We start from the raw sequence: 27,522 nt of genomic DNA on the forward strand, positions 1-27,522 counted from the left end.
TCAAATGCGTTTTGTGGGTGGGAAGTCCAAAGTAGATAATGTTCATTTCTCTTGGCATCTGCACTGCAAACCTGTCTGTCTTTTGCAGCGTGTAGGTCTAAATATAGAGCAGTGTTTACCGGTCCCAGGGAGGGCCCTTCATCACAGTCCCGAATACAGCAGGGTTAGAGGCATGTCTACCACTTCACACTGTCAGGGGATGTAGGCCTCCTCAACACAAACCCAGTCCCATCCCCCTGGTACCGTAGGAGTAAATTATGATTAGTAAATTATGGTAATCAAAGGGGAGTTTCTCGGGGGGATAAGAAGGGTTATTTCCCCGCGCTAATGTGTTGTTATTCTCAACAGCCTCCAGCCGTAGCTGCAGATATCCCGTCTGGTCGTGTCTCGGGCTGGTATGGCGAGGGCTCCCGATCTTTACACGTCCTCCCCCCAGCCCCCCCTCCCCGACCTCCACTCCTGTCGGAACGCCCTTGCGGACGGTGGGTCTGCGCGGGAGCTCGCAGCCATGAATAATGCAGTGCAGTGCAGCTGGGCTTCAGTGGGCTGATGAGGGTCCTGACTGTCTGCCAGTTAATCATTTGTGTGTGTGTGTGTGTGTGTGTGTGTTTCCTGAGATGTCTTGTTTTTTTTTTTTTTGTTTTCGAGTTCAGATTAAGGGTGCTGCGGTTTTTTTGGAGCCTCCAGAGGTCACATCCTTTTAGATTCTGGAAATCGCTTCCGTCTCATCGAGCGAAAAAGTCGGGGGGAACGAAGGTCTTATTTCTGGAAACGGCGCTCATCATTATTTAAAAACGCGGGACCTCAAGGAAGACGACTCGGCACGGGCCCTATTGTAGCAGCTTCTTCTCAGTGAAGAAAATCAATGCTGAGGAAATGTTTTCAATGAGAACTGTTTGGGAAACGCTGTGTAAACATTTCGGCAACATCAGGAAGGTTTAACTGATGGCCATCTGTGTACATTTAGTACCATGTTACCGACATAAAATGCACTTGTGTGGTAAGTTTGTTTACCCAGGCTGCTTATCTCCAATCGTGCCAAATAATGACCTCCTTCCTGCTTAAAAGTGGCTTGTAACAAATGTGTTTGATCCCATAAAAGAAAGCGTCGCACTATTTGAAGTTCATAACCTAAAAAAAGGTTGTATTATGTTGAAAAGAGTTATATGCTGTAGATGCCAAAAAACAAAGCAAAAAGCCTGGACTGAGCAGAAGGGATTTTCCCATGTCCTGATTGCCCTAGATTTCAACAACTGATTGTCTGGATGCACTGCGAGCTATTTTTAGAACGTTATGGTTACAGGAAAAAAAAAATTTGAATGTCCTTCGGGCTCCTTTGTTCTAACGCATACGAGTGGACTTGTATTTTCAGCTGACGCTCTCCTTTGAAGCCACACGTAAATACGCCGCGAGTTTTGGCCAGTGAACAGCAGCTTGTTTTCCGCATTTTCACTTTTCCAGTCGCATAATTTCCCCTGTAAACATCCGGTTCACAGAACACTCTGTAGCGAGTACACAACTGAACATAATATTCCGCTGGGCCTGTGTTGTGTCTTTGGGTGAGATCGGACGGGGGAGTGGGGGAGGGGGCAAAAATCCATTACAACTCAACGAAGCCGCGGTAAATAAAGAAATTTATAGTGAGATGTCTACCGAGATGTCATACGTGCGAGGCGCTCATTTGATCTCCCGCTTGACTGGAAAGCTTCAAAACGCGGTGTTATTTTTGGAGCCTCCCCCCCCCAGGGCCCCGCATCCTCAGTGTCTCACGCTGGGGACGGGGCGGAGGGGGCCAGGGCACCTCCTGGCCGCTGACGACTGCCTCCCCGCGTGCCCCGTCTTACACAATGCTCCGAGACGGCCTGACAGGGCTGACCTTGATGGGAAATAGATGCTTCTTGAAGCTGTCAGTCAAGATTACTTCAGGCTCATGTGCTCTCTTTCCAGTTCACGTTACGGCCATTTCATTTGTCTCGAACAGCAACCTGGAGAGAGGGTAACTTCAAAGAGTCCTCCTTCCAGCACTGTTAAATCAAGGTTGTTCTAGTCTGCTTTTCCAAGTTGTTGTGTGTCCTCCATGTTCAAACGGTGCAATTGTTGCCTCCCCCCCCAGTCTTAAATTCTGTTGTTTGGTCTGTTATTCAGAATAAGCCACGCGAGCATTGTCTCTGGGAAGGTAGGGTTGGCTCTCGTCAGGTTGTGCCCATGACAGGATCGTAAATCATTAAGCTGGACTGGAGCGTGTGGCTGTGCATTTCAAGTCACATCCTTCATCAGGTCTATTTTGGGCCGTTTTGCTCAGATGCGCTTGCAGCTCGTCTCACGCGGTGGCATGGTGACACGTCTACTCATCCGCCCGCCGCCGCGGAGAGAGGAGCGCGCTTGCTTTCCGCTCACACAAATCCCGCCGTTTACGTGCTGCTACCGCCTGTCAGAAAACGGCGCTAAATATTCCCGTATTGCTTCTGTAAGGTTCCTCCTATGAAATACACAGACGTTTAATAGTGGTTCTAATTTCAGAAACAATTTGTGTCAAATAAGAAGTATAAATAGGTTCATTAAAGTGCAAGTTAATAAGCTTCTTTAATTTGGGCCTTTGTTTGATGTTGAGTTTTGTTGCTCGTATTAATGCAATTATTACAGTTTGGATCCCATACTGTGAATGGCTGTGGAGCAAAGTGACAGTCTGGCCTGTATGTTCATGTTAATGATGCCAGTTAATTACTGTTAGATAGAGTTGTTATCTCCTTTTTGTCCATGGATGAATGATTTGCAGTCCTATCTGAATTTCTCACATTTTCTGTGAAAACAGAATTCCCCCCCCCCCCCCCCCCCCCACCCGCAACCCAAAGTGAGGTCAGGCTACTCTTCTGCGGTCGTATTCATTTGCTAACAATATGCAATCCAAGGAAGCGTGCTGTTTGTACTGAATGTGATTGAATGGATGGCAGTTTTTTTTTTCCCTAGTAAAATGCCTCAGGTTTAAATGTAAATGCCCTCACTGTCTACCTGATGTCTGCGTTTTGTTTAGCGGCCTTCTTGGGTAATTAGAGTACAGCAGAGTTTGCCCTCAGCTGCTTAGGAACATATAATACATGGAAGTCCAGGGGTAATTAGCCGTTTAATTACAGGAGCAGTCAAATGCTTCAAATTCAAAGGTCATATGAAGTGTACGTCCGTGCGTACATGCCTTGTGTTTGTTTAGAGAATGCGAAAGCAGCTGAAAGCTTTTGTTCATTTCAGGTTCTGTTTCTGGCTCTCCAAATTGCACGCAGATAGCATTTCTTGAGCATGCCAAGTGAACAGGAACACTCTGGCTTTTTTGTATTTGCAGAACATACATTGAAAATCTACATCTGTAGTAAATTTAGTTTTATGGGTACATTTTGTATTTGTCATGTTAGATGATTTATTAACCTCTGCACCGTATCGTGTGCATTGCGCCACAATAACATAGACCTGTGAGATGCTTTCATTTCAGCCTGGCTGATGCATGGAGCTGATAGCAGTTGAAACCAGTGTTTGTTTTAATGTTCTTCGATGCAGACCGTAGTTAGGTTTCAGCAGGGTTGAAGTGTCAGGAATATTAGTACATTGCAGCAATGTCTGTAATTAGAGCTTCCGCTACACTGATGGTGGAGGTTTCCTCCATGTTATAACTCACACCGTACGGTGGGTGCATCTTTAAGCAAATATCACCCACAATGCTAAATTCTAACCATTATAATAAGCTCACCATCGTGCAAACGAGGCATGGAAGCCACAGTGGTCATTTGGTGTTTTTTTAATGCAGAACAAATGCCTAAAGCAGGAAGACAAAAATACATTGTGCCCGTAAATATTGTGATTTTATTTTCGTACCAGATTTATTTGAATTTGTGTTGCATGATGAGGTTTTCTCTCTGCCTTAATTGAGAGGCGAAGCTGGCTTTCCAGAGACGAGTGAAAACCGCTACCATATTTCCTCTGGGGTGGCGTGTTCATAATTTGTATTCAGCGCATGTATTCCAGAAACCTGCATCGGAGCCTAGTTACCACATTTCCAACATAGTAACCGCTCACCGAGGATGAAAATGGTGGTCACTCTGCAGACATTTCAATAACAGCTCTTCTGCAAGCAGGCAAGGAGCGGGCGAGAGAGAGGGAGGGAGGCAAAATAAAGGCGGACGGGCTGCTCGCATCACAAAAGGTATAGCCAGAAAAGGAACAAGGAGTGCCATTTTAATTGGGCTGATTGTTTTTAATGGAGACACTGCAGGAAGAAGAAGAAATAAATTCACAATAAGATGCTCTCAATTATTTCATTTTCCCCCCTTTTTCTCTTTTATTGGGGAGCCACTGGCAGCTGTAGTCACGTCGTCAGTGTGTGAGCGAGTTAATTGGTGTGCCTCATCGCTTGGCGAGGAGCGCTGCCTTTTGGGAATGACATAGCTCTAGAGGTAGAACAAAAAAGTATTTAATTGGATGTGCTGGATTTTTCCATCCCTTCTCTCTCCCTCTTTTTTTTTTTTTTTTTTTTCCACTTTACCCACGTGACGGCGTAAGCCAGCACGCTACGCTTCACACACATTTTCTTCAGGGGTGAAAAGGAAACAGAACGAGGTGGGGGAAAAAAAACAATGGCTTTCAAAATAATTCAGTTTGTTCCACTGGCATACTTTAGCTGTTGAATTGCAAAATAAACGAAGGGCTCTCTCGCCCTAGTTCATTGTCTTGGGCAGCTTGATCGGCGGAGCTGCCATTTTGACGTCTGTCTGAGGCTTCGGTCGATTGACGGTCTACTCCCAGGGCTTCGTTTCAAAATCCGAATGCTTACCAGTAGCTGTTCCTTATCGGAGATTTGCCACATGGCCTTATCCGACTGTATCAAAGTCGACTGTCGCGCATTAGGTGCAGTGTAGTAGCAATTAGATTTCTCAGTATTAAGGAGTCCTAAGAAGTCCCCCGATCCAGTGTGATGGGTAATTTGTGTGGACTCAGTGTCGTGGCGGTCAACTGGAGAAATTAGCAGCATTGACGTCTGAGTTATGCCGCCTCTTTGCTGGGTGCATTTGTTGTTGTACAAATCCTGTTACTGCCAAAATGTTTCCCTTTAACACATTCACCACTGGTGACGCTAATTTCCCATCTACTGCCAGACTTCCGATCATTCCCGCGGACCTTCTTTCTGTCACGTCATTTATTTATTCACCCTGTTCTGAGCAGTGAAATCGTAAGAATGTGCGCAATCAATCTGTAGGCCATATCGCGAGCAATTAGGAGCCGTAATGTGTGGAACAGAATCCATAATGCTGAGAAATCCATTAGTAGTGGACTGTCAAGGAATAAATTGAAGCAAGTTTTTTTTTTTCTTTAATGCCAAAAGGATTTGAAGGCCCTTGGTGTGGTTTTTTTTTACCATCCCAATGATCTTATTAGGGGTTTTTAATTCCTCTTTTTTTTTTTTTTTTTTTTTACCCACCCTGTTTTGGGAGCCCTCCCGCCGTGTTTTTTGGTGGGTGGAGGAGGCCGTGGCATCTCGAGCCAGAAGCTCAGTATGCCGGGTATTTCAGAGGGGGTGTCCTTGTAACCTTGCAGCGGGAGAGAGTTTGGCCGTCTCTCCCACACCCCCCATGCACCCCCCCCCCCTTTTTTTTTTTTTTTAAAGAAGCGTCCGGTCACTGATTGGTTAGACGTGTTGTGAAGTTGCTGAGTGGGCTTAGAGAGTGAATTCCACACGCAGGGCAGGCATGCTTATCTGAGCAGTGCAGGTGCACAGGGGTGTCTGCCCTCTATCACCTGCCCCCCCCCTCCAGCCCTCTCGGCTACTGTCCCCTGTCACCCCCCGTCCCGTCTTTTCCCTTACACAGCTATGTTTACGTCCTCACAGGAAAGAAGCAATGTTTTCTGCGGCCCAAAATGAGAGATGTATTTTGATGACTGATGTGTTTTTTGATCATAATTGTGACCAATACCAATGGCAGTAATAAGTACAGTGACATTTTTTTCCATTGTAATGGCAGTCATAGCAGCGGTAAAGCCCACAGCACCAATAATGTGGCCAAGCCCCGGCTGTCCTGAGCATCTGAAGCTGTGACTGGTGGTTATTGCACCGTGACAGGCATTCGCCTCAGTTTTAAAATAAGCATTGTTTTGGAAAAAAAAAAAAAATCAGGAAACCCTCACCTTTTTTTGTCACTGCATACTTCCTCATAGTGTTTTGTAGATAAAGAAAACCTTTTAGTGGTGTAGCCTAGATGTTGTTCGCAGTTCAGTCAAGCCCAATAAATCAGATTAAATTTGGAGGTGAAGGCTAGGCTTATAGCAAGCAGGAGAGCTTGTTATTATTCATGCGGAGAATGCAGCATTGTCTGGGAGATGTGTGGAGGAAGGGGGGTTAGTGGGCAAAAAGCATCTGACATAAGTATATACTGAGGTGTCAGCTTTAATCAGTTGTGAGGTCATCTCTCCCCTGCACAGTATTGATATCTTTATTACGCTCCTTTCAACTTGGAAATTCCCTGCCCGGCTGCTCAGTGGATCTCATGAATCTTGCTCATGGGGTCGGCCCTCTCGGCAAGTGGACATGTGAGTCGCATTAGGCCGGGAGCTTGTATAAGAGTCTCTCACAGGAAATGCCTTGTAGGAAACGGGGCTTGCACAGTTTGAGCCCTCACACCTGGTTTCTGATTGCGATCGGGACCGTAAATACCAGCAGAGAGCGGGGGGGGGGGGGCACACAACCCCCCGGCCGAGCCTCAATTCAAACGCGCCCCCATCTTCCTCCTGCGGCTGCGCTCGGTGGGCCCGCGAGTCTGTCAGCATACGAGGGGTCAGGCCAAGATTCCTGTTTTCCTCCCCCACCCCCACTTTTTCCGACCCGCTCACGTGCCTCTCGGCCCATCCGCGCCCCCCCCGACCTCCCCGTCTCCTGCAACTTTCACGTGTCAGCAATTTCCCCCTCCTTCCAAAGGAGCATTACTCCCTTTCATTTCACTAAGTATAAAAGGTAGCTCCACTGGCTGCTGCTGCCAGGCAGAGAGAGCCTTTTGTGCAGCCTTTTTATGTGCTTTCTGCTGCAGTATTTCTCCTGGGGAGTCATGCATGGCCCCAGCGCTGCCTGCCCCGAAGGCAGCAGACTTAATGACAGTGGCTGCCTCAGAAGCAGACCAGCTCAGGGGCCTCTTGCTTCTATATGTGGGAGATTAGGATTCACCTCAGAATCCCTCCCGTCCTCTGCAGGAGCGGGAGAGCATTATCAATAATGGCAGAGAGGTGCACATAGCATTCAAATCCTCGGTTGCATAATGCGGCTCTCCTGCGCCAATCTGTTGCGGTCTGACAACTCAGAGGTGATGTACACCGCAATCTGTCGGGGTTGCTGTTAACCCTTTGCTTCATGGCTGAAAAGGATCCTGGATGCACCCTTTCTCAACCTTGGTGAGTCAGCGGTGTTAGTCCTGAAGAAGTGTGTTTGTGTCTTTGAGTGAGGCAAAGGTCTCACTCTGTTGTTTGTCTTTGTGCTGAACACCTGTGAGTCTCAGCGCATGTCTGTGCGGGCATGTCCAGTGTTAAACTCTCTTCGTAGCGCGCCCACGTGCGCGTATTTACGCGTCTGCTTTTGCCTCTGTGTGTCTGCAAGGGGTCAGCGTCCGTCGGTCCATGGCGGTCCATGGCACCGCGTTTTCGGCCGTGCCTCTCTCTGTGCGCGTGCGTTCTGCGTTGTGACCCGGCCTGCCCCAGGCAGCCCCCGCCATCAGCTGACATCAGCACTGTGGCAGCGTTGACCGATCGCGCAGGGCTGGGAGGCGGGACTCCATTAGAGGCCCCGGTAAACAAAGACATTGTTTTAATCTTGTGTCAGGAGAAGGAATTGAGTGCAGAAACAGATGTTGCCTTAGGTCATGGCGGGCTGCCATTCCTGTGTACTGACATCTTTTATTCTCTTAATGGTATTGTTTTTGTGTGTGTGTGTGTGTGTGTGTGTGTGTTCTTTTTATCTGTGTATTCACCACAAGGTTTAATGTTTGGAATACTTAAGCAATATGCATTTTGCAGCGCTGTGTTAAAAGGGTTATTGACTTCTCGAAGGAGAAGTGTTTTATTTGTCTACCACATGAATCAGCGTGACATTTAGTGAACCGGTGATGTGCAGCGTGGAGGGCCGCAGGAAAAGAGCGCAGCGCAGGGAGTACAGAACATACTTCATACGGTCTGTGTTCTCCGCTCGGTCCACGTGTTCCACCACGTTTTCCTTTTTTTTTTTTTCTTGTTGTTTCGTCCGTCGTTTCAGAGGGGCCCTGAGACGCCAAAAAACGATCCCGCGCTCTCACGATGCGACATGTGCTGAGAACTTCGTTACAGCAGAGCACACGAGGGTGCGAAACCCCCCGCAGCGAACGGTGCCGAGGCCCCTTGTGTTCTGCCATCTTGAAACCGGGGGATGGAATAATGGCGTTCGCCGTCGAGAATGGAATTTCCTTGCTCGAATTGAACTGTGTGTTTCAAAACAACACGGGGCAGTTCGCAGCAGACTATGATCTGGCGGTTTTGCGCTTTGCCTCGGCAGCCCGGCGGTCGGCCCGTGACGAGACTGTGGCTTTCAAGAAGATGAAAATTATGGGAAGACAAAGGGAAGCTCGGTGTAATATTGATTGCACAGCCAGGACATAGTGTGCAGGAGGGAATGTCAGTATGAATTATGGGAGAATCTGCGAAGGTTCGGCAGTACTTCGCTTTACCTTGGCCTGTGTTAATAAACCACAGTGTTATCGTTCCTGTTCAAAGTGATGATTATGTGGTTTTTATTTTGTAAGTCACAGCGGAATACCAAGTGAACCACCGAATGAAAGGGGATTTACACCTGAGCAAAGGATAGTTATGCTTGTGTTTACTAAAACAGCTGGCATGGGTTACTTTCACGGATGTCACAGCTTTGTGCATGTTATCCCACAATGCACTGCACAGCACCCTCAGTATACCAAGTTTACAAGTAAATTGGCATGCCGAGAGATAATTGTGGTAAATTGTGGATAATTTTGTGTTGGTAACATCATCATCCTGGATTGAACATGTGAATCTGTCCAGTATTTTGAGGAATTATAAATTACTAGGGTGTTTTTGTACTTTTATACGTTTTTTTAAGCAAAGCAACTATTGGCTTTGTTATGTGATTTTTAGTTTCCTTTCAGATGTGAAGTTGTTAAAATCTGAGAGACAAAAAATGCAGTACTATTCTGTTGGTGTTCAAATGCTATTTGTGATTTTATTTTAATGTTAATGTGTCATTTCAGGAAGCACTTAGTTATCCCAGCAATGCTTTGATTTGATTTGAAACACTCGTTCACGAGCGCGTGTTTCCATTTTTCCTCCTTGCTTATTTTAATATTAATGAATCAGAAAAAAGGTCATGAATTAAAAAAAAAATAACACGGCTGAAAACAGAGGGAGAAAACAGGAGAGTCAAAAAAAAAATCTAATTTGATGTGTTGAGTTTTTCCAAAAAGGCGCAGGCAGGGGCTTGAATAATACAGCCACTGTCTGCCCTCAAAAGAAGAACGTGACAGATGTGCTCAGGGCTGTCTGTGACGGAGAGGGGAAACAAGGACAGAGCAATTCACTGCGCAGGTTTATTTTGGACAGAAGGCGGGAGAACACTCCCCGAAGTCGCAGAGATTGGCTTAGCGACATTAACGTCTTATTTCTGAGGCATTAGACATTGTTCCGGATAGGGGAAGATGCGATGATGAGATGATTTAAAAACTGGAAAAAAGGAGGGGGGGAGCAGCAGGGACATGGGGTGTTTGGTTTCGAAGGCCTGTCTTACATACAGAGTGGTAAAAGAAGCTTTCCTCCCTGCTAATCTGATCAAAAAAAGCAAATATCACTATCTCTTGCTGCTTCAGTGATTTGAAAGGCAGATTTTTCTGTACCGGGGGAAGCTGGGGCTGTCTGGGGCTTCGGTGATTGGACTGCCGCAGCCCAGACCCAGCCAGTCAGGAAAGCCCTGCTGCTTTTAGTGATGGGCAGATTTTACAGAACAGCAGACCTTTAAGAGATGATGCTACTGATGGCAGCATGCTCGCCCTTAATGGCGTAGTAGGAGACGTGGTTTGTTTATTGGAAAGAGATTTGTGATTCATACAACAAAAAAAAAAACATTGCAGTGGAATATTTAGTTCAGTGTTTAAAAAAATGCTCCTTGCCAGTATTTTTCAGTAGTTCTTTGTCATCCTTGATATAGTCTGTTTTTTTCTTTTATATCCACATAGCAACCAGTCTGTGCGGTGTGGTACATTTTGTGTATTTTCTAGTTTCCCCCCGTTTGAACTGGGGATGGAGAAAATGAGCATCTCTCTTATCTGTTACTGAATGTTCTCACACTGTCCTTAGATGGTCTCGTAACGGTAGCATTAAGCAGTTCATTCGTGCTTGGAAATTTTTACCATATAATTACATTTAGAAAGGTCTGATGAAGCTGTCTTTTATTAAGACGGTGATTGATGTTTACATTGATTGAAGGCAATTTCAGATCAGAGTGCGGTGCTTTTTCCGAGAAGACCGTTTGAAGGCCGCGCGGGTGATAACGGGGCGCTGCCGTAAGGGGCGTTAAAAGTCATCACGGCCGGGCGCCTGTGTGAAACGGCGCTGCGTATCGCCGCCGGTGACTCGGGGGTGATCTCTCTTCCGGAGCCCTCCCGGGAGCCCGGCAGACAGCTACACGACAGGCTCGGCCGTCGTTCGCAGCGGCCCACCTTTACCCCCGCGATGGGGGCTTCGCCGAAGCTCTGACAGCTCCTCCGCCCTCAGCTCGCCGCCGCCAGCGCGTGTCCAACATCAACACGCCGCCTCTTTCTGCAGGCATCTGCTGCGAAGATTTCCCTCTGAAATGAGAGAGTGCTGTCGGTCGCATAGCAACCAGGTCTTAAAAATTTGTAATGTCTTTCCATTTGCGGTGCGTTCTTAAGAGCTGGCTGTCCTTATCATCTCCTAAGAAATACGCTTGTGTTCTTTAGATTCAGTGTAGATCCTGATTGAAACAGAAGAAAATGTATTTATTTGATGAATTTCTTTTTGAACGCGATGGCGTTGATTTGGATGAGAATTTGTACAATGAACTATATACTGTATTGCTCTCTCTCCCCCCCCCCCCCCGCTTGTCTTTATATTTAATAAAATCAACAAAATGTAGCAGATTCCAGTTACAGCTCCAAATGAAATAGTGCTTATTGCAGTAAATAGGCACCCACGAGTCTGTGTGAATGGAGTTATATAATGTCTCTGCGGCCCATGATCTTCAAACGTACAAACGTTTCCGCATGCATGAGCAGACGAAGGCTAATCCTGAAGCTGCATTAGGACTCTTCTGAAAATCCTCTGCCCCCCCCCAGCTCCCCTCTTTTCCCTTGCTTTGATTTTATGCTTTTATTAGCGCTGACGAAAAAAACAGTCCAACGCGTACTATGGTGTGAGAACGTTAAAGCAGTCGTCCCCGCGCTGCTGTAAAAGGCCAGTTTTGCCACTGTTTGTTCCCCAGTGTTCTGGCGGGACACAAAGGGAACGAATGCGACACGGAAGCCTCCGGTAACGCGCCGTTTTTGCCCTAACGGTGGATGTGAGACTAAGCTCGATGTCATCACCGGGGCCGTGTGACTCGTACTCTCCCTCTAGAGTCACACACCCCCCCCCCCACCTCTCTCCCTCTGCCAAGTCCCCAGCTGCCATGTTAGTCCGCTGCCTTTCCTGTGCGGCGCAGAATTACTCACTCGATTGCAGTCTGCTTCGGTTTAACCTCTTGTTGTGTCACGCCGTGGTGTCTGAGCAGATGACTGATGCAGATAAGGAGCAGCGGTTTGAACAGGAAAGATCAGCGCGCCGTTTCCTGTTGACTCACAGGCATTGTCTCAGAAATCGGGGTCGAAGCCCGGGGCACGTTCGTCGGCCTGTGTTTATGTTAGCGGACGAGGCCAGGGTCCCGAGGTCGATCGGGCTCAAATTCGGGTACGAGAACTTTGTGCCAGCTTGGGTCTTTTGGCTTAATTGCTGTCAACTACTGTGTGACCTCCCTCCCAGGCTGTAGGCCTGAATGGTGTTATATATATCTATATATATGTCAAAATACCTAATATCAATGTGTCAAATATAAATAATAATATATTATTCTATATATATGTACATGCTATATATATATATATATATATATATATATATATATATATATATATATATATATATATATATATATATAGATGTATATGTAATGTATAATGTATAACGTACATATGTAAAAATGAATATGTATCTACAGGCATGTATAATATCACAGAAGGGGGAATTAGATGATTGGTCTGAATAGGAAGCTTTGTCCACACTCAAGTGCATCTCGTATGCAAACGAATTCAAAAACAGTCAGTTCCATCAAGAGAAATTGCCAGGGCAAAAAATGGAAAAAAAAAAAAAGTCTGGCAGCTTATGCGTGTTAAGCAGCTCTCTGTGTGTATTGCCATGCATTTGCAAACGGTTGTGTGTGGCTGTTTCGTAGACCCCCCTCTTTGTGCCGCAGAGCTTCGTCCCTGAGCTCCCAGCCCACACCGCTCTGACTGTAACGCTCAAACTGTAACAGATGTTACTGGCAAACGTGACGTCACAGAGCATGTGTTGCACCACAGCGGTAGTGAAATGCACGCGGGCTCCTCTCGGTACGCATCTCAGGGGTGGAAATACCGTGGAGGTTACGCCGCCAGACAGCGCTGTCAGGGAGTCTGAAAGTGTCGATCCCGCCGGTGCGGAGCCCCTGCGTGTTTGTCGTTGGCGCTTATGGGAACAGATTGAACCGTCATTGTTCGTTCTTGCCTGGCTTTTGTGCGGTTACGCAACGCGCTCATACCTCTGGGCTCCTAATTGGTGTAATCTGAGAACTGGCATATTACGAACGTGCCACGAGACGTTTGCAGAGGGATTCAGCTGCTGAGGTCCGCAGTTCTCGCCCATTCGCCGCTCCTGTTTATCCTTCGAATATTTTTAGCGGTAATACACAGTCCCCGCACGGTTTGAATGAGAGTTAGGAAGTGCATTAATAATTAAATGGGGCCTCCGGGCAGAACTCCTCCCATTGGCTGAACTGTGAGGTGTGGGCATGTGACAAGGACCCAGAGCGTTCAAGGTCTTGGAATGGTCTGCGGTGAGGAGATTGAAGCGATACAGACAAGCAGTGTTTACACAGACTAAGCAAAATACAGAGTAGAATGTCTCAGTGTTTTTATTTGCCTTGGATCCGAGCGTCTCTCTTTTGTCGTTTTTTTTTTTTTTTTTTTTTTGTTTTCAGTTTTCACAGTGGGGTGTGGCAGTGAATGATTTCTGGGCAGATCGTCTTTTTCTCCACCGCTTTCTGTGTTTAACTGTGTTTAACTTAACTGTGTTTGAGCAGATTTACTTCCAATATCTGGGTCTTCAGAGTGGTGTTTTCCCTACCAGCAGAGAGCCTCGGTTGTAACTTGAAGTGACCTACTTTCACCGCGGCAGTTGCGAAAGGAATCTGCGGTATAATTTTGAAAGTTTCTCTCTCCGGCTCGAGCAGGCATTACCGCGGCTGCTCCAGTGTGTCCCGAGAACCTTAAATATTTCATTCCTCAGCGCGCCCCTTTTTTTTGCCGAGTTGTCGGAAATAATTGCAGCCTGCGGGAGAACGACTTCTAGCAAAACAGGGCGAGGTCGCGGGCCAGGCCTGCGCTCGGGACGCGGGCAGGCCCCTCGGTCCGTCGCGCCGTAACTCCGCCCCGCCCCGGAGAAGCCTTCTGTCGCCCTCTCGGCCCCCGCGCACCCCTGTCGTCAGGAGCAAGCTTTCCACATGCTCCTTTGTGCGCGTCCAACATGCCAGCAGTGCATGCCAGCCTCGCCTCCCCTGCATTCGCTAATCCTCCGCGCTGGCAGCAGCTCCGCGGCCCGAAGGGTCACTGCCTGGATACCGAGCGCAAACACCCCCCCCCCCCGCACCCTCGCTGCCTCCGCGTCCCGCATGTCAATTTTTAATGAGACTGAATTTTTTACACGGCATTAGTGCCTCGTGAGAGGGCAGCGGCCGCCTCTTCGCGAGCGCGCTGGCCCCCCGAAACAGTATACCTCATTGTAAATGTTTAATTACGGGCAATGGGAAGTGACACCGCTCCAGGATCCGGAGGGGGTGAGCGAGGACAGTCCGGCCCCCGTTCACCCGGCCCCCTCTTCTGTGGGGCAAGGCCAGCGCGGGGTGGCCAGAGGACTCGTCCCGCGACCCCCTCGGGAAAGGAGGGGGGGGCAGCTGACGTGCCGGGCCCGCTGGGGCGGGACTGGCAGCTTGCCCGAGGGGGATTGGGGGAGGGGGGAGTGGTGTCAGACCCACTCACCTGCTCTCTTCTCTCTCACGCCTCCGTGAGTCCCTCAGCAGGACCAAGAACACAACACCACATCACAGGCATTTCGGGGCCCTTTCTGGTCTGAACAGTCACGCGTTATGCAACCATTTGCACATTTGTCATGTGTAATTGGTCATTCGGGTTGCACAACAAACGTGGAAGCTGGTTGCCTTTCCTGAGATCCTCTGTCTTTCCCAGAGCATGTGTTGGCTCACTCTGTCATGAACATTAACCGAAAGACGTCAAAGTAAATTCAGTCACTAACATTGAATTTCAGAATTTGAAGTGGGACTGGTGAACGCTGAACGGTGTTGTCGCTGTCAAGGCCTAAAAAAAAAAGGTAGCTCTCAACCATGCAAATAAGAGCCATTGTAACAGTAAAAGCTATTATTCATTTTCGAGTGACATCCAAACATAACACCTGCACTCGGCAGTGCGGAAATCTGCAGAACGCGAGCAGGGTTCTTTGCGCCGGCCAAAAGCACCGCTGTGCTGTGGGTTCTTGCCACCCGCCACAGGCGCACCAGACGGCTCTCGTGGTAACATCGCGGTGAACGGGGGGTCAACAATGACACGAAAACCCCCGTACACCGCACCGCTACCCGCTTCACACAGAACGCTGTGATCCCCGGCGAAGTCTGTGTTTCAGGCAGGACCCGAATGGGCCGCACTGATCCTTTTAATTGTTCACCGAAAGTGAGAAACGGTGTGCCTTTCGCAGTGTGGTCAATAGCCATTGATGACGAGCCCAGAGTGCCGATGGCAATCTGCCACGAACATTTACAGGGCTTGAGCTCAAGCGCATGGCATTTCCAGGTTGTTTAAGAGTCTAATGACTGAATTGCAGTCAAGTCCAACGAGGTTTTTGTCAGTGTTAAATCGCGTCAAATTTGATGCCCGGTTTGTTTTGTCTGTGCGCTAACTACACAGACAAAATATCGCCCAGTTTTCTTTGTTTTTGCCCCCGGCGATACGTGGGTTTCATTGCAGTAGTTGTTGCAGTGCATGAAAGTTCAGAGAGCATATTTTAAGTAGTAAAATAAACATACAGAAGAGACTTTGTCTCCCAGAGGTTATTATAGGGCACCAACACAGTACACCAGCTTATCTGCTGTTCGAAATCTACTAGTGAAATGAACTTTTGCACTTTGGTGTTTGCTGTCTGATTTAACCATTAATAACTCCTGCTCTATTCTTCACACTGTTTAGTCTGTGTTGTTATTTGATGTAATTTTTAAAACACTAACACCAGTAGTATATGCTGTGATTTTTTTTTTTTGTTTGTTTTGGAATTGTAGAATGCAGAGACGAAAGCAACTGTGGCATTGGAGCGAATGAAGGAATGAATGTGGCAAAAAGTCTTAAATCACTGCGGAATGCTGATCCCTATATGAACGCTCAGCCTTTCTCTTTCTGGGGAGATCATGCATCCTGTTTCTGAGCGGGGCTTTAGGAACTCCCAGAGGAGGATGTTATAGTCATATGTCTGTGAGAGTGGAGAAATCTGTGAAACCGTAGAACCCCAGGCCTGCCTTGTAATCTTGGCGCACATGTGGCCTGAATAAATACTTTTTTTCGTCTCTAAAAATATACCTTGTTTGAGAAAGGAAGAAAAATGCCATTTATCCTGCAGGAAATGTCAGCCGGGAGGGATGTGAAAACTTTGTGTGTAGGCCGCGCTGGGAGGGGGGTTACTGTTCCAAACGAGCGGGCGCTCACCGGGGACCCCCCCCCCTCTTCTGTTGTCGTCTCCCTCTTTCGCAGGTCTACGTGGAGTTCGATGACCTGGAGTGGGAGAAGCGCGAGTGGGTCAAAGTGTACGAAGACTTCCAGATCTTCCTGCTGGAGCACCAACTCGTCTGGGCCAAGAGGAAGGAGAGCACCCAGGTTCAGGGAACAAAGGCCAAGCAGATCCAGTGGCCCGCCTTGGTGAGTGACCCCGCCACCCTTTCGTTTCTGCTTGGGGAGGGAGAGAGCTCATTCCTCCGTCCCGCTCGCGTGGGGACACGCACACGTGGCCGAAGGGGCACACGGCTCGTCCTGAGAGGCTTTGCTGAGGCCGAGCAGAAATGCCAAAAACCCTGTTCCCCTCAGAGTCCCGGGAACTGGCCGATCTTCTGTTCCTTTCACTCACATCAGCTGCTTTTTGTTTGACAACAAGCACATAATTCGCTTAGCAGGTCAAAGGCTTCAGAGGGGAATGTAAAATCACAGAGAAGAGAAACGCTTGCAGCTTTACCTGAAAAAGATGTTACCAGGGTCTGGCTCCTTTTTCTTTTTCTTTTTTTTTTTTAGCGTTGCCTCAGAAAGACCATAAATGTTTTACAGTGCAGCGTTATTAGCCTCTTTTTTTTTTTTTTTTTTTTTTTTGCAGATTAGGGGAGCGTTGTTGTGTAGCTGGAGAAATGTGGCCTGTGTTTTGATTATGTAACGTGCAGCATAGCGCCATCTGGCACAGGCATTAGAGATAAGAGTTCAAAGACGGTCCTGGTGAGACACATGGAGCCGCTTGACGAGAGCAGCACACGTCTCGCTGCCGAGAAGGGCAGCGTGCTGCTTGCCGCTTGTCTTTTCGGCAGAGCAGGGGGGTCGCTTACTCGCCTCCCGGTCCCGTTTCATATATTTCCATGCTGTTATTTTCAGCACCTCTTTAAAACACCTTAAAGGATTTTCCCAAACTACGTGAAGGGTTCCTAAGATTTCAAATGTTTTTGTTTTATATCTGCAGGGTAGCTCACCCTGGTCCTTGAGGGACCTCAGTGTTTTTGGGATAATTTATCCCTTCTCTATAGCACCCGTGTGTTTGTGGCTAAGTTCATGTAAATGTGTGAATGTTTGATTGAACTGCATGCTACTCTTACAGTCAGACCTGCTGTGTTTGCAGCTAGGCCTTTGCAGGTGTCCTTCTGTTGTGTTTGTTCTATGATTAACTTAAGCTCTAGAGGAAAACATTGCACAAGATACAATGATGTCTCCTGGTAATCTGTAGGTGTCTAATTATTTAGCTGTTTTTGAATCTGTTCATTTGAAGTGCTTGTCCAGAATGTCAATTCCCTCTGTTTTTTGAGTCTAATCTGGAGCATTAAACACGTAAACAATCCAACCAGGTTGGCTTTTGTGCCTCCAGTGAGGGTTTATGGGAGCCAGACAACAGATTTTCATTCTGGGGGTATCCCTTGATTGCCTCCATTTTTAACCGCGGCGGTAATTCGCTTTCATTCTTCAGGAGCATTGTGTTTGCGCAGACAGGTCTCATTTTAAAATCTTATTAAATCAATAGACAATGAAGCCCTAATTACCTCAGAGAACTCCTGACGACCAAGTAATTGCGCCGAACGTTGCCCGCATTCGCGCTGTTGTCTGTTTTCAAAAGCATTGCCTTTTTTTTCCTCCCTTTTCCCCCTCCCCCCCCTCTGGTGCGCAGTTGCATTCACACCTCCATTATTTACAGCTGCTGTTTGAGGGAGCCGCGCGGCCCTTTTTACTGCCTCTGGATCCCCCTTAGTCAGCAGCGCGGACGCGGCCCCCGCCCCCACGCCGGGGCCCTGCCCTTTGTCTGGCGCCCTTTTGATACGCGTGGCCCCCAAACTGTGCGCGGGGAGAGGGGGGGGGGGGTTGCTTTTTTGTCCCTCTAACTGAGCTCGCAGGATCTATTGACAGAACGTGACCCCGGGAATCGAAGGCCATCGACAGCGGTGTCACTCACTGGCCCGTCGGCTCTGTTTAAGAGCTTGTTTTGGACGGCTGCCTGGGATATTTGCCTTTCCAGGGCTTTGTGTCGGGGGTTTTCTCCTTCCGCGGGTCCGCGCTTATCATCTCGCGGAGTCGGTCCTGTCAGACGCTGCTGCTGGTGGGCGTTCAGAGTTTTGGGGAATGACTGGAGCACCTCACTGCTCCCCTTCTCCCTAAACCCAGCTCTCTATGAGTGCGCTAGCAAACCCGGTCACTCAGTTCCATACCCCTGACTCCACTCCAGACACACTTGTTTTGAAATCCATCTGTTGAATAAATAACTGAATGAACGGCCATTATTGATTATAACCTGTGGTGAATGGTTACCTTGCTTACTTTGTCATCATTTGTTATCATCATTATTCATTTGTTGTTGTGGAAAGGAAGACGTATGTGTACTTTCTTCCATGCACCAGCCCCCTCTTGACACTGGAATTGCCTGTCTCCTTCGTTTCCTGTTTAACATGTGTAGACTGAAAGGTCGGTGAGTTCCTGTTTCTGTGGGCTGCGGGCTGTTCAGTGAGGGCACTGATGTTCCTGAAAAAAAAATCCTCTTAAAGAGTCTGATATTTGATTCACGACTGCATTGTGAAATGCTGAATTTAGGGGTTTTAGCTGTTGGTGACTAAACTGATTGTGCTTAGTGCTGACAGAGGCTTCAGAGCTCTGACACACTCTCAGGCTGCTGTTTTGAAGCATTTGGACAAGCCTTTGTAATGTTCAGTAGATAAAGCTTAGTATTTTGCACATTTCGACATAGTCATTTCCCAAAAGGGACGACACACTCACTGACTGTAATCTTCTAAGCCACGACATGAAAACATCCTACCATTATCAGCTGCTGATGTGAAGATTCACTGTTAATGTTCTAGTTTGATTGCATTAAGCTCATGTGACACCCGATCCACTGTACAGTTGGAAGGAAATAAACATGGCCATTTTCACCTGGCAGGAAACCCTTTGATTGTCTAACAGAGGGGTACACATTCTTTTGCCTTTAATTTTTTTCACAGATTTCAGAGAGTTTGATTCCCACACGCAAGCTCCATTAGCCTGATTTTTTTTCCTTTGGTTATGTGTTTATTTAATCCACTTTGTTCAGACGGGTATTCTCCTCAGAAGGTGCACTAGCTGAAAGGCACAGCGAGGCGCTTTCGGAGCAGTGCTGTGAATTTGCTGGTACGGCTCGAATGACCCCAGGACACCCTGAGCAGATTCAGTCCCTCGGAGATTCCAGGAAATGATTAACGTGGCGGGAGCTGCACCCTCCCCCCCCGGAGCGGCAGCGTCAGCTGTCATCAAGACAAATACAGAGGGGGAACATTTACTGCTGTGCACACAGCCGGGTCGTTTGCTCTCCCCTCCGCAGCTTTAGGGGTGGGGGAGGGGGGAGGGCGGGAGATCGGAGGTGGGGTGGGCCTCCGTCACATTGACTGCCTCAGCCAAGGACTTCCTCACTGCTTTTGGAAGATCCCTGTGGTAAACGGCTTGGAGCCTGGTCTTGGTTGGCGGACATTACTTTGCAAAAGCACATACCGAAACGCCGGGCTGTGATTTAGGGACGCGGCGAACGCTCCTGCTGTGTTGGGTAAGAAATAAGAAATAAGTCGTTGCTGCAGTGCGAGTCGGGTCAGTAAAGGTCATCTGGTTTGTGTGCTTGTGACTTTTTCTCGTTCCGTCTTCTTTTTTATTTTTTCCCGTCAGATAGCATCAGAGAGCCGGAGCGCTGTTTCTTTGTCTCTGCTCTTTGTTTGGCAGGAGTGGAAGCGCGCACAGTCCCACGCCTGTCTGTGGGAGTTATGTTTCTGCCTGCGTTCGGCAGCCCTGGCGTGTTTGCGTTTGTTTTGCAGCCCCGGCTGCGCTCTCTTGGCTCTCCCCCCCCCCACCCCCCCTGACCTGCGGCTCCTGAGGTCCCGGTCACGCGGCTTCGCCTCTGCCCGAGAGGAGGTCTCGGACCTGGAGACCCCCCCCCCCCATCCGTCCGTCTGTCCGTCCGCGTCCGCAACACAGCCCGCCTTTGTGTCCCCAGCGGAGCCTGTGTTTACAGTGCGCGTCTGTGTGGAGGACAGACGGCGTGTTGTGTGTGTTGTGTGTGTCGAGCGCGTGCGTGTTGGAGGCTGGAGAGAGAGCTGCGGGGGGAGGGGGATGGAAGCTCGTACTCCGAGACCAGGAATATACAGATGATTCTTCACTGCCAACTGCACAGCTGGCTGCTTAATGGTAGCAATCATAGGCGGGCGGCATTTACAGAGAGAGCCCGGGGCTACTCTACCCTGCCTTCCTTTGAAGGAGCGGGGGTAAGGGGCCGGGAGGGGCGGGGGCATCTCGTTGAGTTATTGAGGCATGCAGAAGGGTGGGACAGAAAGCCCCCGTGCGGCGAAAAGCACGCTCTGGTAAAATGACATTACTCTACAGCACGGAGCAGAGGGATCCGCTCCGCCCCACCAGCATTTGGGTTTAATTTGTCTGCGCTGCTGAAGTGCGCGTTAACCCCGTCGCTTCCAGGCCGCTCTCCTCCCTACCATAAAAGGCCAGCGTCGTGTAGGCTACCGCAGCAGTGGAACGAACGCATTACAGCGAATCGGGCGCTGCTTTTGCACCATGCAGCACCTATTGGATCTCAGCTGCAGAACGGCAACGAATGAAGTTGCTTTAAATTACAGTGCGTCTTCTCCTATTTTTTTGTTGTTTGTTTGGACTGGGCCGATGTTTGTAGAAGCAGTCTGTTGTCTGCTGTCAGAACAAAAAAAAAAAACGTGTTTATGCCCGATGATGGAGCTTTTTTTCCGCGCTGTAAAATGGTTTTCCCACATGAGTAGAGCGCAGTAGGGAGATGGGCATTCTCAGGATCTCTCTCTCTCTCTCTCTCTCTCTCTCTCTCTCTCTCTCTCTCTCTCTCTCTCTCTCGTTAGTCATCGCTGATGGCAGCCATTTATATTTTCTCTTTCCTCCCAAGAATTCCAACCTTCTGTTGTCATTTCAGGCGTGCAGAGCGCAGACCTTTGGGACGCTTCATAACGTAGCTTTTCCATGGAGCGACGGCCGCCGTTTGTTGATAGAAACACTTTTTCCCTACTCAGGCCCTTGGTCTAAACTTTTCTTTGCGGTGTTGACACAGGATCACCTAATTTAATTAATCAAAGCACCCCCCACCCACATCTTCGCCCAGTCATACGTTTAATAATTGAGTGAAATAATGCAGATCTGCAGAGCATATTGAATGGAGTAAGCCTAGCTTCTTTGCCCTCTCAGCAGAACATGAGCTCACTCCGGGGGTAGTTATTTATTTATTTGAGTTAACCTTTTGTTTATTCAGGTAGGTCAGCTGAGAGCACGCTCTCTTTTACAGTGACGGCCGGGGGAAGATGGCAGAGCTCTTATGCTTGTACAGTGATATTTGCAAACGCAGGCCCACACTTTGTTTTTATTATATATAAATCACAACATCTGTGTAACATAAACCCACTTTTACCATGTGTGGGTTGGGAGCCTTCAGCCCATTTGTGTTTGGTGGCCTAATTTCTCAATTATTTTCATTGTAATATCAAACTTGAAGTTCGTATTTCGCAGATTGCACAATGGTAGACACTGTGAGTTTGTGTCAGTTGTGTAGTGCACGGTAACTTAAGAACTACAGAAAACATAACCTTTTCGTACTGTGTTATCTCTGCAGTAATAAAGAGGGGGTTGTGCTTACAGTGTAGCTTCATATCCCCAGTTAAAAAAAGTAGTTATTGGATGAGGTATTCCTGAATCTAAGAATGATATCGGACGTTTAAACATTAGCTTTGCGAACGATCCAGGTAGAAGGCCTCCTTGAATCAGAGTATTCAGGGCTGCTGTTCTCTCTGCACCGCATTAAAGGTTAGCAAACCTGCGCCGTACTCAGGACGCATGCGACACCCGAAGCGCTGCGCAGCCCTTGTCTCTGATTTCAGCCAGCTTCACGTCCCCTGCGCCCGGGCCCGGATCTTCCTGACATCTCATTGTCCACCCGAGGAAGCTCTGTGCTTCATATAAACACTTCAGCCCCGCGGACAGATGTTACAAGTCAAGAGTTCGGGGTTTTTTTTTTTTTGTTGTTGTGCGCCAGTGGAAGAGCTCACACCCGTTTCGTTTCTCCTTTGGAGCGGGGGCTGTGGGGGGAAGTGAAGGTTCTGCGGGTTTCCTGTACGTTATCTCTCTCGCAGCCTCTGCCTCCGAGCGTTGGCCACAAGCAGGATTTCTCTCTCCTCTTTCTCTCTCTCTCTCTCTCTCCTTCTCCTCCCTCTGATTGCTTTTTCACCGAGCATCTATTCTCCTTGCTGACCGGTCTTGCGGATTGTGCAGTGTGGGAAGGCCGCTCCGAGCGGGAATGCTGCCGTAATTGATTGCGTTTGTATCCACCTGGGTGGCCCAGGCTTGCAGGGCTGCAGGAAGAAGGTATATCAGCTGCATCTCCTTGTAGCGAGCCCAAATATATGCCCCCCCCCCCCCCCCCAACACCCCTGTTTTAAAAAAAGGAGGTTATTTTTAGAAGGCTTCCGTTCGGAGTGGCCTCCCTTTTTAGCTTCTCACATGAAGAAAGATATCAGAGCTCTGAGATGTATTTTGTTGAGGCTAGATTCAGGAAATAAAATTGTAATTCCATGGCCTAGATTTAGGGAGCTGGTTTAGTAATTCAGAGGCTTATTAGTTGGCTGGCTCTTGCTCAGCTGATGCATACACCAACGCAGCATGCGTCCGCCTGGTAGGAAAAAAGCTGGAGTGCGTCACACATTGTGAAAATGTAGAAGGGTGAGTAATATTTCTACACCAAATACTATAGAATGCTGAAGTGAGAGCATGAATTATTGCAAAATTACTACAGATGGTGGAATTTGAGCGTGACCTCACCATATGCCACGATAAATATTTAACATTGCTCAAGGGAGTTATTGCTGTAGTGTTTGTTTACAGTGTTCAAAAGCTGTGGTTTATTGTGTTGCAAGAAAGTATTAAACACTCCAAAAACAAGCCAGGCCATGCAGACTACTTTGCTGTGGACATGGTGCTTGGTGAAGTGGTATTTTGAACAATTTTGGTTTTTACAAATGTGAAAACCAGATGTGTGTACTGTATTACCACCTATATATGGCGGGCGGCCGTTATGTGAATGTCAGCATTGTTTAAAGCTCTCGTTTTGTCTTATTCCACAAAAGATGCTGCTTTGAAGACTTGGCAGGAACTACAGGACAGAAAAACCCTCCTCAGTCAAACTAATACCTTTTATTTTCCAGAGAACAGAGTATCTTCTGACGTGTAGTGTGGTCGAAGGAAGTTGGTGTGTGATTTAAATCTGCGAAAGGTTTGTTTTCAGAGACACAGGTGCTCAGCTAAAGAACCCTGTGAGGAGCCAGGGGGACGTCTCTTCCCTCTCGTCTCCCTCGCCGTTTGTGCCACAGAGTCTCGGGCCGAGAGGTATTTGCGAGCAGAGAGCCCGGCCAGCACGGGCGCAGTCTGGAGCCGCGGCCTGTGGGAGCGGAGCCCCGTCCATAAACTCGCGCACCACATGTCCAGATTCTTCCAGAGACTTGGGCTCCCATGCTGGGCCACAGATGATCGCTGCCTTTTTTTCTGAACCGCTGCCAAACCCACACCGCCCCCGCACTGCAGAGAGAGGCAGAGTGAGTCATGAAACTGCGCTGTCGGTGCCCAGCCAGTCCCTCGCCACCACGCCACAGTGCCCCCCCCCCCCCCCCCCCGAGTACCCCCCCCACACACACAACGAGCCGCAGCTGTATCTGGCGCTGTCACCGATCGCGCCACATGACAGGTGACATCACACAGATCAGTCCGGGCCTTGCGTGTTCCTTTCTTTTTTTTTTCCACCCTTTTTTTAAACACCCCCCCCCCCCCCCCCCCCCCCTTCTCTGTCCCTGTCCTTGAGAGCCCCGGAATCAAGCCGCTGTGTTCCGCCAAGTTTACGTGTTTTCTCGTTTCTCCGTTGGTTCCTCTTTTTATGAGGGTTTAGCCCCGGGGGGGGTGGCGACTCGTAAAGCCCCGGTCACATCGGCGGACAGGGACTGGCGGGTGCAGCAAAGGGTGTGACACGGCGGGGAGGACCGCGCGTCTGCGGCTTCTGCCTCAGTCAGCAGCTATTACATTATTCCGAGGCGCAGCCGCTTTGTTCAGACAGCCTCTGTGAAGGTTACCGTGGGGAGGGGGGGTGGTGGGGGTGTGTGTGGGGGGTGGGGGGGGGGGGGTGCTTTGGAGTCACTTCAGTGACTTTCTCCAATGATGATCCAGCACCGGGCTGCCTGGCCGTGCTAGCACATCTCCGCTGGGCTCCTTTGTCTGGGGCTGACTTGTTATTAAAGAAGCAGTTATCAAAGCCGTCCAATGTACCCGTGGCACAGGGGGAGCGAGGCCGGGCAGGATTACAGGCCACCGAAACACAGCTGGCATCAGACAAATTAATGCCGAAAAATACACGCTGCCTTCGTGGGCCTGCTGACAGCCTAACGCCATGTCTTGTGTTTAAAGCACACAGACGCGTGGCCCTTTGTCCCACAATCCCTCTGTGCTTCCTTCTGACGACACGGAAGAAAGCACCGGCTCCCATTAATATCAGGCCAAGTGAACTGAGCTTGATGACATTTATTGATGGGTATCAAACGTTCGCAGCCGTGCTTTTAAAAATACAGTCTGATTATGAGACTGAAAATTTGCGCTCGCGTTCCAATCACGGCATGCGCCGTTTTCAAGCTTAATGACAAAAGATGTTTTTTATTTATTTTCCTTTTGGAGTGAAACACGGCATGTATGTTTGGCTGTGCATTACTCATCTCGTGTACCGCAGTGATCTATTTTAATGTCTTACTTTGAAGTGGAAGCGTTGCCAGCGCCACATGCTTATTATAAGCTCCCTGTGTTTGTATTATACCTCGTACAGTCATTGGTGGCACTGAATCAAACCCTTGCACTTCGGATTGAAGTGTTGCGGGCCTCCCGTTACGCAACCGCTAGGTAGAAAATGTAATTGATCGGGTTACATCACCACTTCCTGGTCGCTGATAGCAAATGTGGACTTTGCTTGCCTTGTGTCCCACATGCAGCAGGGCGAACCTGATGGGGGGGGGGTGGGGGTGCAGTAGAAACCAGAGCTCACCTGGAACGTGCCGGTCTGGAGGAACATATACAGACGTGCGGGGAGGGGGGGGGGGGGGGGGGGTTCTCGAGGGCAGCAGTGGAGAAACCTGTGCAAAGACGTCGAGCTTTTGTGAGGAGGGGTACACTTTAGCTACAGTTAATTCGCGCTGACCTGCGTCTGTGCGAACACCATGTATGTTGACTCAGCGTCATGGAGAGTATGTGCGCCGACGAAGCACACAGCGGCCCCCTTTAATTTCAGTCCGTTGGGTTGTAGACGGCGTTGACGTCTGCCCGCCACGTTCAGCCTCGCCAGATAAGACAGAATGCGGTGCCGTGCGTTAGATCTATACGCGACACGACCTCCGCAAGGTCGAGTTCACATCCGTTTGAGCAGACCGTTCACCTGATGAGGGGGGGCGCCGCTACGGGCGGGGCGAGCTCGCTGCATCTTTAAAAGCCGAGATGAATTAATCCAGCTGGCCATGTGACTCCCAGCCAGTCTGCGGCAGAGTGCAGAGCTTGCATTAAAACTAATGGATGGTCGCCCTTCCTCTTGCTATACGGATTTCTTTTTGGCCGTTTGCCTGATGTTTCAGAAAGACGTTATTTGGCAGGCTCCTCTGTCCTAATTTTAAAGCTTTTATGTTGGAAGCAGTTTTCCAAAAGAGAGAGAGAGAGAGAGAGAGAAAAAAATCCCAGGCTAGATTTTTCAAGGGGCTTAGTTCAGAAAATACAGAATTTACTGTACGTATGATGAATCCCGCTCCAATTGGCAAGACCAAACGCTCTTTCACAAAGTCACCTTTTTGCAGATAGTTTGAATGGAAAGTGTTTTGCATAGAACAACAAAAAAACAGTCTGAACATCGATGTTTCCCTTAAGCATTAAATTGTCTCTGTCATCGTCTCTCCTCTGCGTTTCGTGTTAGGAGCTGCTGCTGGGGCTTTTAGCATTCTTTCAGGTCTGAGGGTCTGATAATGCGAGGGTCAGTGAGCAGGCATGCCTTGTGTCACATTCTTACTGTGGGCCTTGACCCTCACTGGCTGCTCTCCAGTGCGTACAGTGTGTTCTGTTCACTCCGGAGTGTGAAAAACGCACTTTGTTCTGTCAAGGTAGACTCCCCCCACCACCCCCCCCCACCCCCATTTTTTTTTTTTTTTTGGTGAGTGTTAATGGAATCGTGCCTCATAGCAAGGCAAAGTGTTCAGTGGCATAAATATTTGGTGAGAATTTCTGCCAATAACCTTGGAGATATTTCCTTAAGTAACGACATACGTACAGCAGTGTGGGGATGATGTGTATGATGAGTCGTTTGACTAAAATGAAAACCATTAAGTCTTTAGCTCCAGTGCTTTTTAGTGCTGTTTCTGCAGGCAGAGAACACTCTGGTCTCAGAATGTATGTGGTGTAGTAGCCACGGGTTATTTATAGATGTCCTTCTCGTTTTTTTTTTTTCCCTTGAAACTTCATTTTGGTCAGCATAGCTTTCATGTTTGTTCTTTCTTTTTTTTTTTTAAATGGCGTTGCTTGGACAACGGGAGCCGCGGTAATGACTACACAGACCTGGCCTGAACAGCCTGTGCTCACGTCAGCCGCGAGTGCGGGATAAAAAGGAGCACGATGTGAAACGCTCTCTCGCTTCCACACAAAGCCCCCCTGTCATCTCTGAAAGAGCGGGGCCGGTCCGATAGTTGTCATCAGTGTCACGCCAAACACTCGCGGCCACGGCTTATTCTGACATCAGCCACTTTAGCGTTAACAGTTTTGCCAATTTATCTGCCAAAGGTAGAAAAACTGGCCTGTCGGCTATTAAAATGTAATAAACGAGCCCAACTCCGAGCGGAGTTGTTTTGTTTTTTTGTTTTCTTTCCAGTGGAAAGGCACTGTTGGGAATTTCGGAATTTCTTCAGCAGGGATTTCTGCTCGAGGTCTGAAGGCGCGGTGGAAAGGAAGAGCACAGGAAAATGCAGAAAAGATAGCTTCATTGTTTTTATTCTTCCTCAGAAAATCTCATCTGTCCGTTGGAGGGCTTTTAAAATGCTGCCTGCCTCAGACGCGTGGAGTGGATATGGGGTAGCACGTCTGTGTCCTTTCATCGTGAGCATTACTTTAAATTAGATTGATTGAATCACTCCTCTTCATGGATGCAATTGTGAAATGAAGGCTGTTCATAATAAATGGAGTCCATGACAGCATTAATATTTGAGAACCAAAACAAGGACCCCTCTTCCTCATCCCTCAAAGGACAGTCTTGACAGCTTCTGATGAATGCACTCAGCGTTTTGTGTGGAAGGCATCAATTGCTGTG

General features: G+C 48.5%; 1 protein-coding gene across 3 annotated transcripts in view; it reads left to right on the top strand.

Moving 5' to 3' along the window:
• jmjd1cb (jumonji domain containing 1Cb) overlaps positions 1 to 27,522 on the top strand; it is a 96,668-nt gene that overhangs the window by 25,939 nt on the left and 43,207 nt on the right. For 2 of the 3 annotated variants that reach the window (XM_036548817.1, XM_036548809.1), the window contains exon 2: positions 16,134 to 16,298. In XM_036548817.1, the coding sequence (XP_036404710.1) occupies positions 16,134 to 16,298 (165 nt within the window). Of the gene's footprint in view, positions 1 to 16,133; positions 16,299 to 19,655; positions 19,690 to 27,522 lie in introns of those variants that run through there. The other variant, XM_036548833.1, reaches the window with a different exon arrangement.

This window comes from Megalops cyprinoides, chromosome 1 (genome assembly GCF_013368585.1).
Source record: "Megalops cyprinoides isolate fMegCyp1 chromosome 1, fMegCyp1.pri, whole genome shotgun sequence".
Taxonomy (NCBI): domain Eukaryota; kingdom Metazoa; phylum Chordata; class Actinopteri; order Elopiformes; family Megalopidae; genus Megalops; species Megalops cyprinoides.